Here is a 16,370-nt window from a genome sequence, read left to right on the forward strand (position 1 = left end):
CCTCTCTTTTAATCAGTTAAGAAAACAGTCATAGTAGAGACAATTACTTGTAGTTGTTTTCGTAAGAAAGCAGCTGATGTAGGACAATTTATCTCTCCCTTGATCAACACATCCTAAACGAATAGATGAATCTCCGACGAAAAGATCGAAATCTTTATCTATTAGATCAAATTTGATCATGTAACTACTGAATAAACTCAATCGTTTGATGGTATTCCAAACGTAAGTCAACTCTGGGAAGAAGACAGATCTCAATCTCGTAAAATCTTCGTCTTAAACGGATTGATAGTTACAGCTACGCTGCTCTGCTCGAGCCCGAGTCAAGTTCGAGTCACAAGTCAAGTATGAGTCAACTCAAGTTTTTTCCTTGTTTTGCTTTCAGTTTTTTTTTTGACTTCGTTTGATTTCTGTGTCAAAATGACGCACCAGGGATACAAGAAAATCCATTTTAAGCTTAAAGCTTTTGATCTTTTCATGGCCGCCAGCAAGGGTTAATCCTGCATTAGTCCGCAGCTGAGACCAAAGAAGTAAACATTATTCGGAATCTACGAGTTGTCCTTACAGATTCTAACCTCCGTTTATTGTACACAGATTCTGACCTCTTTTAATTACACGCACCTGAGGCAGAAGTTCCATTTCAACGATCTCGACTGTCTAAATGGACTCCGAGTGTTAAAAAGAATCAGCATTTCTCGCACTCGACCGCCATTTTGTTGCTTCCAAATAAGACAAAATTTAAAAATTTTTACGAGTCCAATTTTTTTGGTAGTTAGAACATCAGTTGTAGTGCGTGTTAACAGACAATAACAGCCTTTGAAACGTTATGTTAACTTCATGACAATTCTGTAAGATGGTAACAGCGCTAAAGTAACAATTTACAGTGGGGGAATTTGGACGAACTCCGAACAAGCTTTTTCAAGGGTAAAAGGGTAAAAAACCTTGTAAAAAGCACGGTATGATTTTTTTCTTTGTTTCAGTCGGTTACAGTAAAAGTGTATGAATATTACTCTGAAAAAAAAAAATTGAGTTGACTCGAATTTTACTCGGGTTTATAGCGAAGACGAAGACCCCCCCGAAAGCTAAGATCTAAGATCTAAGACACAAGACTCGAAAACGAGGACTCGAAAGCGAAGACCCCTTTATTTTCTTTATTTAACACGATCTCTTTAAGGGTTTTTGTTTTCATCTTACCTACCAGGATTCGCACAATCTAACACAGGCTATAATCGATGACATAATCCATCGAGCTTTACTCTGAGGTCCGCCATCCTAGGTGTGATATCTTTTCCACCAGGCTTCGCTTGCCATCAATTCAGCAAGGAACAGTCCTATTACAGTACCACACAAAGATGAACGCCGTTTAAGAACTAACGAGGAAACCAAAATCCAACAGTCCTCACACGATTTCCACTGGCACTTTGTTGATTGGGAATACAAGTAAAACCGGTGTTCGAGAGCATGCTTAATCGCTATCAGAAAAATTTAAACCAGAGCTGGATATTTCTGACGAGAAACCAGATCATGTTAAAGTAGTGTAATGACATGAAGGAATTGTTTTAATGTTGATGTGTTGATTAAATTTGCCCTTTCCTTGGAACAGGATGCCAAGCACTGGTTGTTCGGTGCATTGTTCGATAGACCGGGGGTAGAGTTTACCGGAAACCTTTCTTACGTATTATCACTTCCTTACACTTTTTGAGATTGCAGTTCATCTGGTTGTTATCCGACTAGGCGAGGAACTGTCCAACTAAGTCGGTGCGACAATCTTTGTTCTTCCACATGGGAACTGGGATAATCAAGCCCTCTGCGTATTTCAAGTGGTCATCGACGAAAATGTTAAAGTGAAAAGGGCCACTAACGCCTCCCTGGCGGGTCCCTTTGTTAACTGATTTCTATTCCTCCGTGAGATTACTGTCAATGACCCTTTGTTGCCTATTTTCTAGAAAACTTATGTACTAGTTAATTATATGGGGTTCTAATGATAGCTGTTTCAGTTTGGTTGACAGATGGTCGTGCCTTACACTTTCAAATGCCTTACTAAAGTCCATCGCAAACAGTCGAACAGCAACACCTGTAGTCCGACATGTCTTTAGGGATGTCGACTTTAGGTATAGGGTTGACGTTAGCTCTTTTCCATGATGCCGGCCAAATACTCGATTCTAGAGACACGTTCTAGATTTTGTGGATGATTGGAGTAAAAGTATCTGCGTTATCTCCCCATACCCAGGATGGTATACAGTCTGGACCAGTGGTTGTTCTCTTGAGATGTCTCAAACATTCCCACACTTGTCTTTCCGAGATTTGCGGAGCTTCCTCACCATTAATGATTGTTACGGGGGAATGCTTATTGTATGATGAATCATAACATAGTTCAGCGAAGTAGTTGTTTAACGCTATAAGGGACTTTTTATCGAGCGTGACTTTCCCTGCGGAGCATCGACACCGTTCTGAAAGGCATACACCTGTTCATGTGCGTGTGAATCATAGTTTCTAGTTTATTCACTGTATCTTCTACATTGGTCTTGTGTAAGAATTCATCCCAACATTTGCTATCCAGCGTTCGATAAGAATTTTCTTTCCTTTTTTTTCTGCAATCACGGATGCTCACAGTTTGACGAACTGGCTTAAGTTTTGTCCCTGCAGGCATGACAACGGCTGTGTGTTCTGTTTTGGTGGAGATGTTGTATGGGATGCATTTTCCAAACAAGCCCTCTGTCTCCAGAAGGACGATTTTATTTGGTTAAATCAGTTTGACTAATTTTCCATTGTAACCGATTGGATCAAATAGTTATACTAGTGATCTTATAAAGCATGATGCTCTGTTTTGATAAGTTGTTTTCTTTTTTTTTTTTTAACGGCTCTGATTGGTGCATTTCGATCCTTGCTGTTTACTCAGGGATTTGCTCCCTCGGCGGTCCGCTGTAGCACGGCTCTCCTGTTGTTGTGTTTTTTGATCGTGGGCATCCACGCTTCTGGAATTTCTATTCCACTGTCCCTGTTGATGTTGTAAGGGTGAATTGTCCCTGTTGAAGTTGTTAGGGTGAATTGCCTCTTTGACCATGTGCATGTAGTAACAAGGGTCACGATGAATGAATTTTACTTCGTTTAAGAGTGGCTTGTGTCCGGTGTTGTGGGCAAGCTCTGAAAGGGCGGAGGTCTCGGTACGGGCGCGTCGAATGTCTCGATCGTGCTCCTTAATTCTGTCTTGCATAGGTCTTCCAGTCTCTCCGATGTACACCTCGCCGCATTCACAGGGAATCCTGTAAACTACGCCATCTTGTTTAGCCGGGTCGACAGCGTCTTTTGGTCGTACGAAAAGCAGTTAGACTGTTTTAATTAATAACAGTTCTTGTCAGAGCACTTGTAGCAATCGGACGTTTTTCTCTAATGGATGATTCCAAGTAGTTCGATCATTCTGAAGTGTTCAAACATTTTATTTAGCTAGACCAATTGCAGAATGGGGACCGTTTTATGTAATGAGACCATTTTCATAGTTGAAACTTTTAGTTTGACCAGTTTTTTAAACTGCTCCAACAATTTTTTACTAATGAGATCATTTTGATTGATTGAACCATTTTAACCAGTTGGACCATTTTCTCTAGTGGACCAGTTTTTGTAGTTAGACCAATCTAACCAGGTGGACCATTTTAACCAGTAAGACTGTTTTCTCTAGTTAGACCAATAGCATCAGTTGGACGATTTCTTTAGTAAGACCATTTTAAGAGGTTGGAACATTTTTAGAGGTTGGACTGTTTTTAGCAGTTGGACTATTTTATCTAGTTTGACGATTTTATGCAGTTAGACCAATCTAAACGGTTCGACCATTTTAAACAGTTTTGACTATTTTAACTGGCTGGATCATTTCTACCAGTAGGAAAATTTTTCTCTATTTTGACCATTTTAAACGGTTAGGTAATTTAACCAGTTGAACCAGGTTCTTTAGGACCACCCTTTTCACTAATACAATCTTTTTATTAAGTAAAACTATTTTAGGCAGCTGGACTATTTTATCTAGTAACGTCATTCTAACCATTGGACTGATTTGACAATTAGGAACATTTTTCTTCAGTAAGATCAATTATACCATTTCCATCATCCTATGTAGTTAGTCAATTTATGCTGGGCCGACCAATTTCTTGAGTAAGACCATTTCAAACGGTTGGACCATTTAATTTTGCAAGGTCATTTATGTGGCTGGACCATTTTATCCAGTGAGACTACTTTAAGCAATTGGACAATTTTATCTAGTCAAACCAAGTGGTTGAATCATGGCATCTAGGTAGATCATTTTAACACTTTAACACATAGGACCATTTTACAAGTTTCACCATTCTTTTTACTGGACCATTTAATGTAGTCAGACCATTTTAATCGGTTGGATCATTTTCTCTATTGAGATCATTTCAAGCTTTTGACCACTAGATGCTGTACTCGGCTTGACTTATCTTTTGAATATATTTACAGCAGAGCTGAGTTCGTCTTTCTTTCAAGCTGCTAAGGTTGGTAGTATTAAGGGTATCTAAGTAACTATGGCATGGATAGATAATATGTAGTGCCCTTTTTTTAATTGACTCCAGCTTATTTGAAAGAAATTCGGGAATATCTTGCCAGACTTGTACGCCATATTCTAGTATAGGTGTTATTGTTGTCAAATAAACTTTGACAATTCCCCCTCTATTAACAACCACTTTTTTAAGAATCCCCAGGGAATATAGACGTTTCGAAGCTTTTTTCGATAAGTAATGAATATGCTCGTTCCGCTTTAAATCATTACTGATTATAATACCAAGTAATTTATAAGTTGTTACACGTTCAACGGTGTTGTTATCTAGGACAATTGGTCTTAGAGCAAAATTATTATTTTGCATGAAGTTAATTAACATTTCTTTGCATTTTTTCGGGTTTAATTTCATATTATGTTCGATAGAAAACTTGTGAATATCATTGACAGCTACATTTAGTAAGCTATTACCGTTTCTTGGCAGGATTTCTAATGCCGTGGTATCATCAACGAATTCAATCCTCAAATGCCATTCACGCAAAAGATTGTTGGTCATTACAGCAAACAAAATCATACCCAGTTTCGTCCTTGTGGGATACCTCTCCTGGGTGACTTCCAATCAGACAGAGAGTTACCAATCCTTACAGCTCGCGATCTCCCAGTCAGGAAGGCACTAATCCACTTAATTAAGACAGTGTCTATATCGAGAGACGCCAACTCCCTGAGAAGAATTGAATGGTCAATCAGGTCAAAACCCTTTGAGTAGTCGGTAAAGAACGTTCTAGCCCCACAATTCCCACAATCAGTTTCTTCGTGAATCGCCTGTAAGATATAAATCAAGGCGTCCATGGTGGAGTGCCCCTCCCTTGCGTACTGGCGTGGATCACGTGCACGTTTTTCCAAAATTTGCGCCACGAACCTGCTGCGAGCAAACCCTTCCACGACTTTGGCAAGGGTACGTGTCAGAGAGCTCAGTCAGATTGAATTTCTTGACGTGAAGAAACCTTGGGCAAGGGGTTGATTATGGATCGCTTCAGCAGATCAGGAACACAGCCCTCCCTGAGTGAGCAGTTATAAATATCCATAATTAGCGGGGCGAGTTCAGGTGCAAAATCCTTTAAGACCTGTTCGGTATCATATCAGGGCCAATTGCTTTCCCGACATTTAAGCTTGATAAAGAGTTATGCACCTCCCTGACACTCACTAGGAGGTCTGGGGGAACCTGTTGATTGGTTACTCCAGGGGGGGTCAAGGAAACAAAGTCCGATGTCAAACTAATAAAGTGATCATTTACCACATTAGCTAGAGACTTAATATCTGGACAGTTTTCGCCTAAGAACTGATGGTACCATTCCTGTTCTATATCCTGGCCAGTTGATAACTTAATTTGTCTCCACCATTTTTTCGAATCCGTCTGTTCAAGGTCACTTACTTTGTGATGGTAATAATCGTATTTTGTCGACCTTATTACCCACTGGACTTTGTTCCTCAAAAGCCTATAGGAGGCAGAGTCTTTCGCGTCACGGATGAATGCAGTCTGCCGCTTCTTAATTAGCATCTTTATTCTCTTCGTTGTCCAAGGCCTGTCGGTCGGATGAATTCTAACCGTTTTCCAGGGAAGACAGGTGTCGACTGAATTTTTTAGGTCGGTAATAAAGAAGTGAAACTTATCTATACATGATTCTGCCGAAGACAACTGTAACCAGTTCTTGTTAGTGAGCCAGCACCCAACGTACGCCACGCACTTTCCCGTAAATCGCGTACCCTCACCTTTTGAATTACCTGTGTTTGTGTGCTACTTGTTATTAGTTCTGCTAAAATCGAAACGTGATCACTCCTCGCTATCTTAGGTAGTTGAAACAACTGAAAAATGGCAGGTCTATTCGTAAGAAACCAGTCCAGGGTTCCTGTATCTCTGGTGTTAAATTTTACGATCTGTTTAAGATTGTTTGATTGCGTCAAGTCCTTTAATTTGAGGCCCGTCGAAGTTGGGTTAAAATCTCCGGCAATCACCACCAATGCATTAGGTTGTTTTATAAGCAAGCCGTCTAAATTTGATCGGATGTGATTGGAGAGAACAACGTTCTCGAGTTGTCCGTTAGCGGTTGAATGGTAAACGACACAAAGGATTATTGACGAGATCGATCTAAGTAGGCTATGAGGCCTCAAAGAAAGCCACAAAGATTCCACATCTGGCTGCTCACATTGAAATAATCGAGTGCATGGTAAGGTTTGTCTCAAATAAATACAGACCCCTCCACCAGGCGCAGACGTACGATCGTTCCTAAAAAGGTTATACCCCGGTATGGCCACCGCAGAGCCTGAAATTTGCGGCGACAGCCATGACTCTGAGACACAAACAGCATCGGCATTGCTACATTCCGCGACATATTGCAGCTCATCGACCTTATTGCTGAAGGATCGTTTATTCGTGCCTAAGCCATTTTGAACAGCATCTTTTGGACCTTGGCTTACTAGAGTAGATCTGGTAATGAAAGCTAGCGGTGAAGAAAACCGAAACGAATAACTTGCTTGGAATGACTCGTTCCTTGGAGACACCAGTTTCGCTGCAAAGTCTAGGGCCCCATTAGAAATAATTTGGGAGCCATTAAATAGCAGATGTGCAACTAAATGGTAAGATATTAGATAAAAGATATGGAGCTTAAAAGTCGCAGTCGCCATGTTGGCGCTCCTAAGAGACAATGAATCTGGTGCAGTTAGACCATTCTCAGTGGTGTGAAAGTTATACGAAAGAAGAGCACATTAACCACTTGGACCATTTTATCTAATAAGATTAAGGTCACCAGTTGGGTTGGTCACCAGTTGGGTTTTAAGTTTAAGTATTTTAACCAGTTAAACTATTTTTTTTTAGGTAGGACCGTTTTAAGCAGTCAGACCATTTTATCTAGTTAGACTATTTTGATCAATTGGACCTTTTTAAGCGAGTGGACCATTTATCTGTTTAAACTATATTGATCCTTCATGGCTATGACCATTTCATAAAATAAAACAGTTTGAAGCAGTTGCACCATTTATTTAGTACATGCACTTCAGGCGATTGGACCATTTCAAGCAGTTCGACTATTCTTTCTAAAGAGACCATTTGCTACCTGTGGGACCATTTTGTGTAGTTAAAGCATTTTCACTTGTTGGTGTTTGTGGCTACCGCTACCCATAGGAGGTAAAGTCATATATCTCGTCGAGATGAGTGAGTGAGTGATGGTAACAATAGAATTCCGATCTCGACCCAATTTTGACCCGATGTCTCCTGGTGAAACCTATTATTTGTTTCAGAGTACTACAGAAGAAAATAAACGTCTGACAATCGTATCAGGATGGCGCATAAAAAACAAAGCTATTCCTTGCTGAGATATGTCCAGTAGATCCGACGATATAATTTCTTCAGTTCTTGCCGCAATTCTTAAATTAATTTTATTTATTGGAAGATAGAGCATATTACTATTTCAACTAGCGGCTAATGGCCAAAATAGCCGCTAATTTTGCGTTGCGAGCTAGTTACAAAATACCACACCTCGAGTTTAACAGGGTGACCTTATTCGATGGAGTGATGAAACGCTGGAATGGCAGAATATCCTACAACGCGGAATGCCTTGTTGCATGAAACAAAAGTCTAACAAAAATGGAAGGGCAATGAAATACGAAAATACTTTACAACAAACAGACAAAATGGAAAGAATCATTATTAGAGCCTAGAAGATAGACCGATAGAGGAAGAGTCATAGATAACGAAACTGGCTAATAACAACTCTGAGCTCTTCCAAATTTACTGATAGCCTTAAAATACGATTGTCTTCACCTAAATCTCTTCTATAATTTGCGAGCTGATAGGCAGGTTCTTCATCTCCGTCTTTAAAACTTCTAATATTTTGATAAATCGGCAACAACGAATGATTGTTGTTCAGTTTTCAGAATTCAGAATGTACGCCTTGTTTTCATCTCATAACTTGCACCAGAGGACCCTGAAGTGGAAGAAGAGCCAAGCTGGAGAGGCCTGGTTGTATTTCCCTCAATTTCATTTTCATTATGGGGTATAAAAAGGATCTGTTTCTCTACTTCGATATTTGAAAGAGAGAGAAATTCCCGAAAAACTTTGTTCTTAAGAGGTAAAAATATGGAAGTTAGCGAAATAGTCAATACATCTCTTGAGAAAAAGATACTAGTAGCTCTTAAGGCTGATCGAAACAACATTGTAGCACCTTTAATCCAAACAAGTTTGCACCCTAGTCTTTTCTGTAGGATAACCACAGTGCATATAATTCAAAATTCCCTAAAAATCAAGTTTTTTTTTTTTGGATATCTCAAAAAAGTAGACCTTGGAAAAGAGAAAGAAATGCTGTGTTAATTTAGCTTAAGATCAAGTTTTAAAAAGACTCGCACAATAGGAAGTTGCCATGTACTTTAAAAGGTACGAGGCAGCTATTTCTTGTGAGACCTTGTTACCCTCTCGTCGGTAACTTTGTACAGTTGACTTTCTCCTCGTATAAACTTTACTACCTCTTGGAAAAGAGAAGCTAGTCTGAGATCTTAAAAATGATTTTATTCTTGAGAAGGAACTTTACGATATTGCAAGCCGATTGATTTTGAGTTATAGAAAGCAGATGGCTGTTGTCAGTGCAGCTCTCATTTTAGCAAGAAAGAGTGTGAAAAGAAGAATTCGGCGATTGATGAGGCTAAGTCTAATGAAAACCATACATAGGTGACTTAAATAAGTTCTAGGACAATTCCTTAGATAAGTTAAAGGATTAGCTATCAGATAAGAGTCGTAAAAGTAAAATTTTGTTTCGAAGTTCTGAAAATGTTTTAAGTGAATCAAAAGACAAGCAGTTGCTAACAAGGAAACTTAAAGAAGTTGTAATTTTTCACATATGCATTGACTGTTGATATTGCCAGCAGGAACAGAGCAGTTGAACCTCTCAAGAAGTCTCCAAAGCTTATTAAAGAATAAACAAGCGTGGGTCTTTACGCTGACTGAACGTTCTGTGCGTAAATCCCGAACGAGAATTCACGGGTGAAGTTACAGAGGAGATGGAGAGCCACAATGTAAGAATTACAAGTGGAAATATCAAAATCCATCGTGAAAATTGCTTTGTCACGATATTAAACAGAACTTTGGCCGTACGATTATTCCATTACAGTACATTTCTTATCTTCATACTCATCAGTTCTGTAGTTGTAAAGCTTGGCTCTTAAACCAACGACCTCGACTATTTGCTTTCCACCTGTTTCATCTTACATCACAACGATTACTTTCTTGTTTTCTGTAAAGTATGTTCTATCGTCTTTTAAAAAGTTAGAGGTATCAAAATTTGACTCTGCATCACTAGCTATGTCAGCGTAAAAGCATTCTGTTTTTATCAGTACATTAACAAGTCCGTATCTATGAAGAGTAGTTCTGTTCTATCTCCATACTTGTCTTTCATATAATTGTAATGTAAATCAAACATAAACGTTTTTCTCAGGTCTAGAATGCAGATTCCAAGACATTCTGGCTTGTTGAAGAAACCTTTAGTCTTTTTCATGTATACTTCAATCAGATTCTCATCGAACCTTGCTTGTAAGCTTCTCAGCTTTCTTCCGATTGTTTACCAGCCTTACATCATCTACTACTATACATATGTTTTACATCGTCTTCCAAAATACTGAGTTGTTCTTCATTTTGAAGCAATCTTTATCAAAGTCTGATTTAGCCTCCAATCTCAACTTAGTGTTGAGATCTATAGAGGGTTTTAGCCAACTCAAGGTGATTATATGAAGTAGGCACAATTGCACAAGTGATTATAGAGCTACACGCGCTATGATTGGTCGATCATTCCGTCACAGACCGCTAACACTATTCAGGACAGAGGCTGACATTTTCGAAGTTTAAAGGAAGAACGCACCAACATTTTTCGGCTACAAATGTGGAAGACAAGTAACTAAACTTATTTTTCTGAGATAAGAGTAGGTAGGTTTATTACTTACGAGGTAAAATTACACACATCCATCTCAATCTTACAGGAAAAAGATTCTTCCAACCGCTTGCACTAAGGATTAAGGGACCTTCTTTCTTCTTTTTGAATGATCGCTAATCAATTCCATGAGACTTTGTTGTGTTACTACAGTATGCTTATGTTTTCGTTTTCTAGAAAATACTTTGTCACGCTGTTTTTGTTGATGAAAGTAAGGTGAATTAAGGAGCTCATCAGGGAAATTAACCCCTAATGGCCGTAAAGTCTCCACTAAGTCCAAAAAAACAAGTTTATTTGTATTGTTGACAAACGTTAATGCCCAGCCAGTGGATCCTAACCTGCTTGCTCGTCCTACTTGATGAACATATTCCTCAATAGAGGATGGCATGTCAAAGTTAATCACCTGAAAAGTCAGTAAAGTGATTTATGTCATTACACATGCTTGCACTGTAATCAGTGAAACCCCAACATTCCTGAAAGGAATTTTACTATAAATTGCAAAATGAACTTGTCTATAATACTGCTAAATTCAGTTCTGTCTACATTTAAGAAGCCCATGGTAAATGTTGTGCAAAGAATGTACCATCTTGCTGGCAATAATTAAACTGTGGAAGAGTTTCCAGGAAAAGACTCTTTTCTTATAACAAGCTAATTGTTTCAGAGAGATGGGAAAATTCAGAGTGGCACGGCTCTAACATTTTTTCTGAGACATTTTTAAGATGAAGTCTGAAAACATAAATTTTTAACTGCATGGTCATGAATTCTCACCTGTCTAACTTTGGGAAGATCCATTCCCCTTCCCAGCAGGGAAGTGCATACAAGAACAGGACATTCACCACCAAGAAACAACTCTAATCTCTTACTCCTTTCTTTCTGTGACTTGTCTCCATGTATTGACAAGCAGCAAATATTGCAAATCTTCAGAGGAAAAAATATTTTAGTTAAGCAGGAATCTTCAATTTTTTCTGAGAAAGATAGGGGCTGGGGAACTTTGCAACACAAACTAGGTGTTATCTTTTCAGTACAGTACACTTCTAAAACTAGTTCTCTTTGTGTGATGGGATAAATTTAAGGTCTCTTCATGGCCTTTATAATAGGTACTCATCATTGAGAAAGGAAAAAATAGGAATGAGACAAATAACACAAAAACAAACGCATAATGACACGTTTCTTTTTTCTGTAACAAAATCTCAGAATACCACCTTCTGTATTGCCTCTGCAAGCAGATCAGCTCCAATCTTAGAATTCACAAATACGACAACAGGAGGCATGAAGTGCTTGGGGTCTTGAAGAAGAGAAAACAGGTGTTTTTTCTTCAATTGTTCCTCTACCCACAGCACAATCTGTTTCACGGAAGCATTTGGTTCACTAGGTGAACCAACAGAGACATACACTGGATTGACAAGCAGCTTGTCAGCTACAATTTCAATAGAAGTTGAAACTGTTGCTGAGAACATTAACGTTTGCTTCTCTGCTGGCAATTTGTCAATTACTTCTTGAACCTACCAGAAATGAACAAAAAAAAAAGAGAGAAATGATGCTGTGTAGAGAGCTACTCTGGAGTATAGATTCATTATTGTGAGATCTTTACCAACACAGCAACAGGAAATAAGCTAAGATATAATTGAAATGTTAAAGACAACAAAAATTGATACAAGTAACAAAAAACTACCATGACAAATTGCTTTTTTGTAACTTGCATTTGCTCCTCCTCCAAATACCTAGTAAATTTTGACTAAGCACATCCCATAAAATGCAATTTTCTGAAGGACTCAATCATATCCAATAAAAACCAAACAATTTGGAGCATCTGTGTGAGCAACCTTTGCATTGAGTTTTTGGGAAAGTATAATCACTCACATTCTTGTGGACTTCCTCTCTTGTTTGATGTGTTAACTTATCATCAATTAATCAATTTTACATATCATACTTCACATGATAATTACAATGACCATGGATGTTGTGCATGCAGCAACTGAAACCACATTCATCCTTAACCAAGGGGAGGGGAAGGGGCTCTAAAGATCCAACAGTTGAAAATAGCTAATTGTTTTGTTGGTGAGTGGGAAAACTTTTATGTACTAAGGTTTTGAAATTTTTGTGCAGAGTACATGTACCTTAATAATTCAATGTTTCTGGACATTTTGGGCTTAGTCCTTTGTCGCTTCATCGGTGGAAAAAGAATTTGATTCTACAGTGAAGTTTGTGGTAAATAATACCTGTTGCTCAAATCCCATTTGCAACATAATGTCCACCTCATCCAGGACAAAAACCTTGACAGAAGAAAGATCAACACTAGACTCTGTGTTAACTATTTCCCTCATCCTTCCTGGGGTAGCCACAATAATCTGTACACCTGAAGAAAGACGATGAAGCTGTGGAGGAATTGGCATTCCACCAACCAGTAATGCTGTTTTCATGTTTGGTAGGCCCTGCATCAGTTCCTTTGCTTGCTTCTCTATTTGCGTACAAAGCTCTCTTGTTGGAGACATTATCACACCAAAAGGATTGTTCGACAATCTTTTTGCATTGAACAAAAACTCTGAAAAAAGAAAGTAACATGTTGAAGCCCATTGTCACTTCAAACAATACTTAAGGTCAACAACAAAAATTAAGGGTTAGGGTACTGATGTGAGGGAATTAAGAGCCATTAAATGCATGTGCCACCTGTAGGACATACATGTACACAAAATTTAAATACTGCAAGAGTGCAGCACATCACAAAATGAAGAATTTTAAATTCCTCAGTGCAAGGTACAAGTACATTTATTTGTCACTGAATCATAAACAAGAAGTATCTAACCCTTAATTTAATTAATTAAATGAATCATGTTTTTGACCAGCAGAGGATAGCAAGTAACAAAATGATCCTTCCAATTGAACTGCAACAAAATTGCAGAGAAAGAAGCCAAAAGGCAATACAGACATTTTAAATACTAGTAAGGAACTTTTAAATAAAATAATAAGTTCTTAGCTTCATCAGTTCCAGACAACAAGAGGGAGTTTATTTATGAAGGTTGCAAGGTTGCACCAGTTTGTAGATAGAAGCAAACATGATGGACAAAATGAGTATAACTTTGCAAGGAAAATCAAGTTATTCACTTGGAACACAATAGTTCATTATGTCTTAAAGAAATACCATTTTCATAATGTAATGTGGTAGTTCCTTAGTGCTAACAAAAATGTCATAAAATAACTTTATGATTTCCAATTTCCCTTGAAACATATTTGGATGTGGGTGTGGAGGTCAATAAAATATACACTTGAAGCTTTGAAGCCATCAACAGATATTGATAGAGTTTAAAAAAAGTTTTTTTTTTGGTAGTTAAAAAGATGTACAAAAAGAGTCATGAAAAAACTCCTGTCAATGCACTGATCATAGGTGTGCCAAACTCTGTAGTAAAGTCCTCTAATAAAGGTGGCCAATTTACATTATCAACTCTGTTGATAACACTCAATTACCCTGTACTCTCCCATCGATACAGCACCATAGTTTTTTAGAAACTTACCCCTTTGATTCATCTGGAGAACAAAACTACTTACTTAATCAACTGAGTGACCTCTCAAAAGAAAAGTTTGATCTCATAGTAATTCTATGCTCAACATTCAGATTTACTGAAAATGATGGAGTTAATCTTGAGTAACATCAACTAAATGCATATTTGAATTTTTTTCTTCAAAAACATGTGAAGGTTTGAGTACTCTCATCATCTTGACCATTGCAAAACTACAAACAATCCAACTCAAGGGTTGAGTCATTTCATACACCTTCTATTCAGTGTAAGACAACAAGTAAGAAGCATTATCTCTTTGGGACAACATACATTTAGAGTTGTGCTCTTCATCACACCTTCAGCTACTGAAATTAAAAAGGGTATCAGCCACCATCCCCAAGGGTCAACCCACTGGCAACCCGCAAGTGTGGAAGGAGATTTGGTCCAAAATCTTGTCTCACACCTTAGGACATTTTAGCTCTTTCCCATTTACACTCAAATAACCATGGGATTTGACATACTGTTGGTTGTTTGCCTTCATCCAATAATAGTTTCTAGTATAAAACTCTTGAAGATTTTTGGCTTTTTAAAATTGTTTTTAGGAGATTCTCATTGTTAGTTGTCTCCTTGGAATATGTCATTGTAAACATTTTACTGTAGAGACGATTCAAAATAAAATTACCATCAACTCAAAAGTTCATATTCATAATGGAATTGACAAGGGAAATAGAATCACCCATTCAATGTTTTACTTGTGTTAAATAATCTTGCCATCATTTATACAATGCTGTTGCACTGTTTATTCTTATCAATGAGTTTTACCAAAGAGGTTACACCAGAAAATGGGCGTAAAATATTATTGTTCCTTCAGTGAAAGTCTCTGACCATATTTCTATGATTTCTTTTTCTTTACTTGTTATGTTAACAGTCTTGTTTGTTAAGACTTAACCATCCTTTACCATCTTTAATTTAGAGCTTGGAAACATAGAGAGGCAATGCTGTTTTTTAAAACAGGGTTGCCGACTATATGTTCCAAGTTTGAAATCGATGATGGTTTTCCATTTCCTAATAACAGTTTCTGCATCAGATATATTTTGATCCAGGTGGCTTGCAGTGATTTGTTGAAAAATGCATCATCAATCATTTTCAGTCCACCTTTGAGTAATCATTGATCATGGGTCAATGTGCTGCAAATATGCATAAATTACACTGTTCATCCAAACTAAAAAGAACTTCATAGAGATATGGTTATAATTCTCCTCCGAAAAACTAAACCTGAGCACAGATCATCCTGAAATACTGTAATATACATATTGTATATTATATATTATTGGAAAACATATTATGTTTTCCAATATACATATCGGAAAACAACTGGCGACTGAAGACTAATTCTGCAGATATCGTTCACTGCATAAATACAAGCTAAGTAGATCATAGAGTTAAAGGAAATTCTCCAAAACATCTATCTTTTATTCAACTAACTCACCAACTTCTGCGTATATCCTCTGAATAATTGGTACTAAAAATGCTGCTGTCTTTCCTGAACCAGTGTGTGCACAGACCAATAAGTCTCGGGAACAAAGGCTCACCGGGATAACTTGCATTTGAACTGGAGTTGGAGTAGCGTATCCACAGCGAACCAAGTTACTTCCTAGAGTTTCAGTCAGTTGGCAATGCTTAAATTCTAGAATAGGTTTGCTTACATTATTCCCCCTCACCCTAATGTTTAGAGCCTCTCGAATATCATCAACCTTGCTCACTGATAACTTTGATATGACCGGATTTTCGTTGTATTGAAGTTGTAACTTGTTTGAGAAAGCTTTCATTCTCAATGCTCCTCCGCTTTCAGCCGTGCTGTCCAACAACTCTTCATCTTTCTTTGCCGATGTGCAATTTAAGTGTCTTGCTTTGCATTCCAAACTGCAGACGTCTCCGTCTGTTTGGTCCACAATGTAGGCTCCATATCGCCCACAAATCACGCACACCGGTTCTCCAAGTGTTGGCCACCTCTGATTTTTACTATACGAAATCACTTTTTCTTCTTTTTCACCTTCTCCTTTGTCCATATCATCTTTGCTAATATCTTCGGCGAAAGTTTCTTTTAGGTAGAACGCGAAAGGGTCTGTAAAGGCTCCTGAATCATCACTTTTCACGGGTATTGGACTTGGGTTCGTAACCGATTTCCGTTCATCAATTATCTCTATTTTTCTTAAGTTTGAATTTTCAGTGGAGATGGGGTTTGACTTATGTGAAAGGTGGTAATCTACCCTTCTAGTTACAGATCGCGGAACAAACATGGCAGCCAAACTCGTTACTCGGTGTTAGTTCCCACTAAGGGTGACGCTATATCGAAGGCGTTCGTCGAGGGTAAGAGTACACGGTAATTTTGGTCAGCGGGGACAT

General features: G+C 38.1%; 1 protein-coding gene and 1 pseudogene across 2 annotated transcripts; both read right to left on the reverse strand.

Annotated features, from left to right (window-relative positions):
- Nucleotides 1–5,071: 5,071 nt before the first annotated feature.
- On the reverse strand, nt 5,072–7,183 carry LOC136280365 (uncharacterized; annotated as a pseudogene).
- A 350-nt stretch (nt 7,184–7,533) lies between these two features.
- Nucleotides 7,534–16,314, reverse strand: LOC131773163 (probable ATP-dependent RNA helicase DDX59). 2 transcript variants are annotated; one of them, XM_059089149.2, is made up of 6 exons: nt 15,454–16,314; nt 12,690–13,012; nt 11,673–11,972; nt 11,239–11,388; nt 10,809–10,873; nt 7,534–7,921 (listed from the first exon to the last, which is right to left on the reverse strand). In XM_059089149.2, exons 1-6 carry the CDS (start codon nt 16,262–16,264, stop codon nt 7,792–7,794), a joined length of 1,779 nt encoding a protein of 592 aa, XP_058945132.2. In that variant the 5' UTR covers nt 16,265–16,314; the 3' UTR covers nt 7,534–7,791. The 2 variants fall into 2 exon arrangements, with proteins under 2 accessions (XP_058945132.2, XP_058945131.2); XM_059089148.2 differs by lacking the exon at nt 7,534–7,921 and having other exon boundaries at nt 9,059–10,873.
- Nucleotides 16,315–16,370: the final 56 nt, after the last annotated feature.

Source organism: Pocillopora verrucosa, chromosome 4 (genome assembly GCF_036669915.1).
Source record: "Pocillopora verrucosa isolate sample1 chromosome 4, ASM3666991v2, whole genome shotgun sequence".
Classification (NCBI taxonomy): Eukaryota; Metazoa; Cnidaria; class Anthozoa; order Scleractinia; family Pocilloporidae; genus Pocillopora; species Pocillopora verrucosa.

Coding starts and splice junctions, on each gene's coding strand:
- LOC131773163 (XM_059089148.2), bottom strand. CDS start 16,264: ATGTTTGTTCCGCGATCTGTAACTAGAAGGGTAGATTACCACCTTTCA. Junction 13,013..15,453: donor GAGGATATACGCAGAAGTTG/GTGAGTTAGTTG, acceptor TTCTTTTTTCAG/AGTTTTTGTTCAATGCAAAA. Junction 11,973..12,689: donor AAATGGGATTTGAGCAACAG/GTATTATTTACC, acceptor CATTTCTGGTAG/GTTCAAGAAGTAATTGACAA.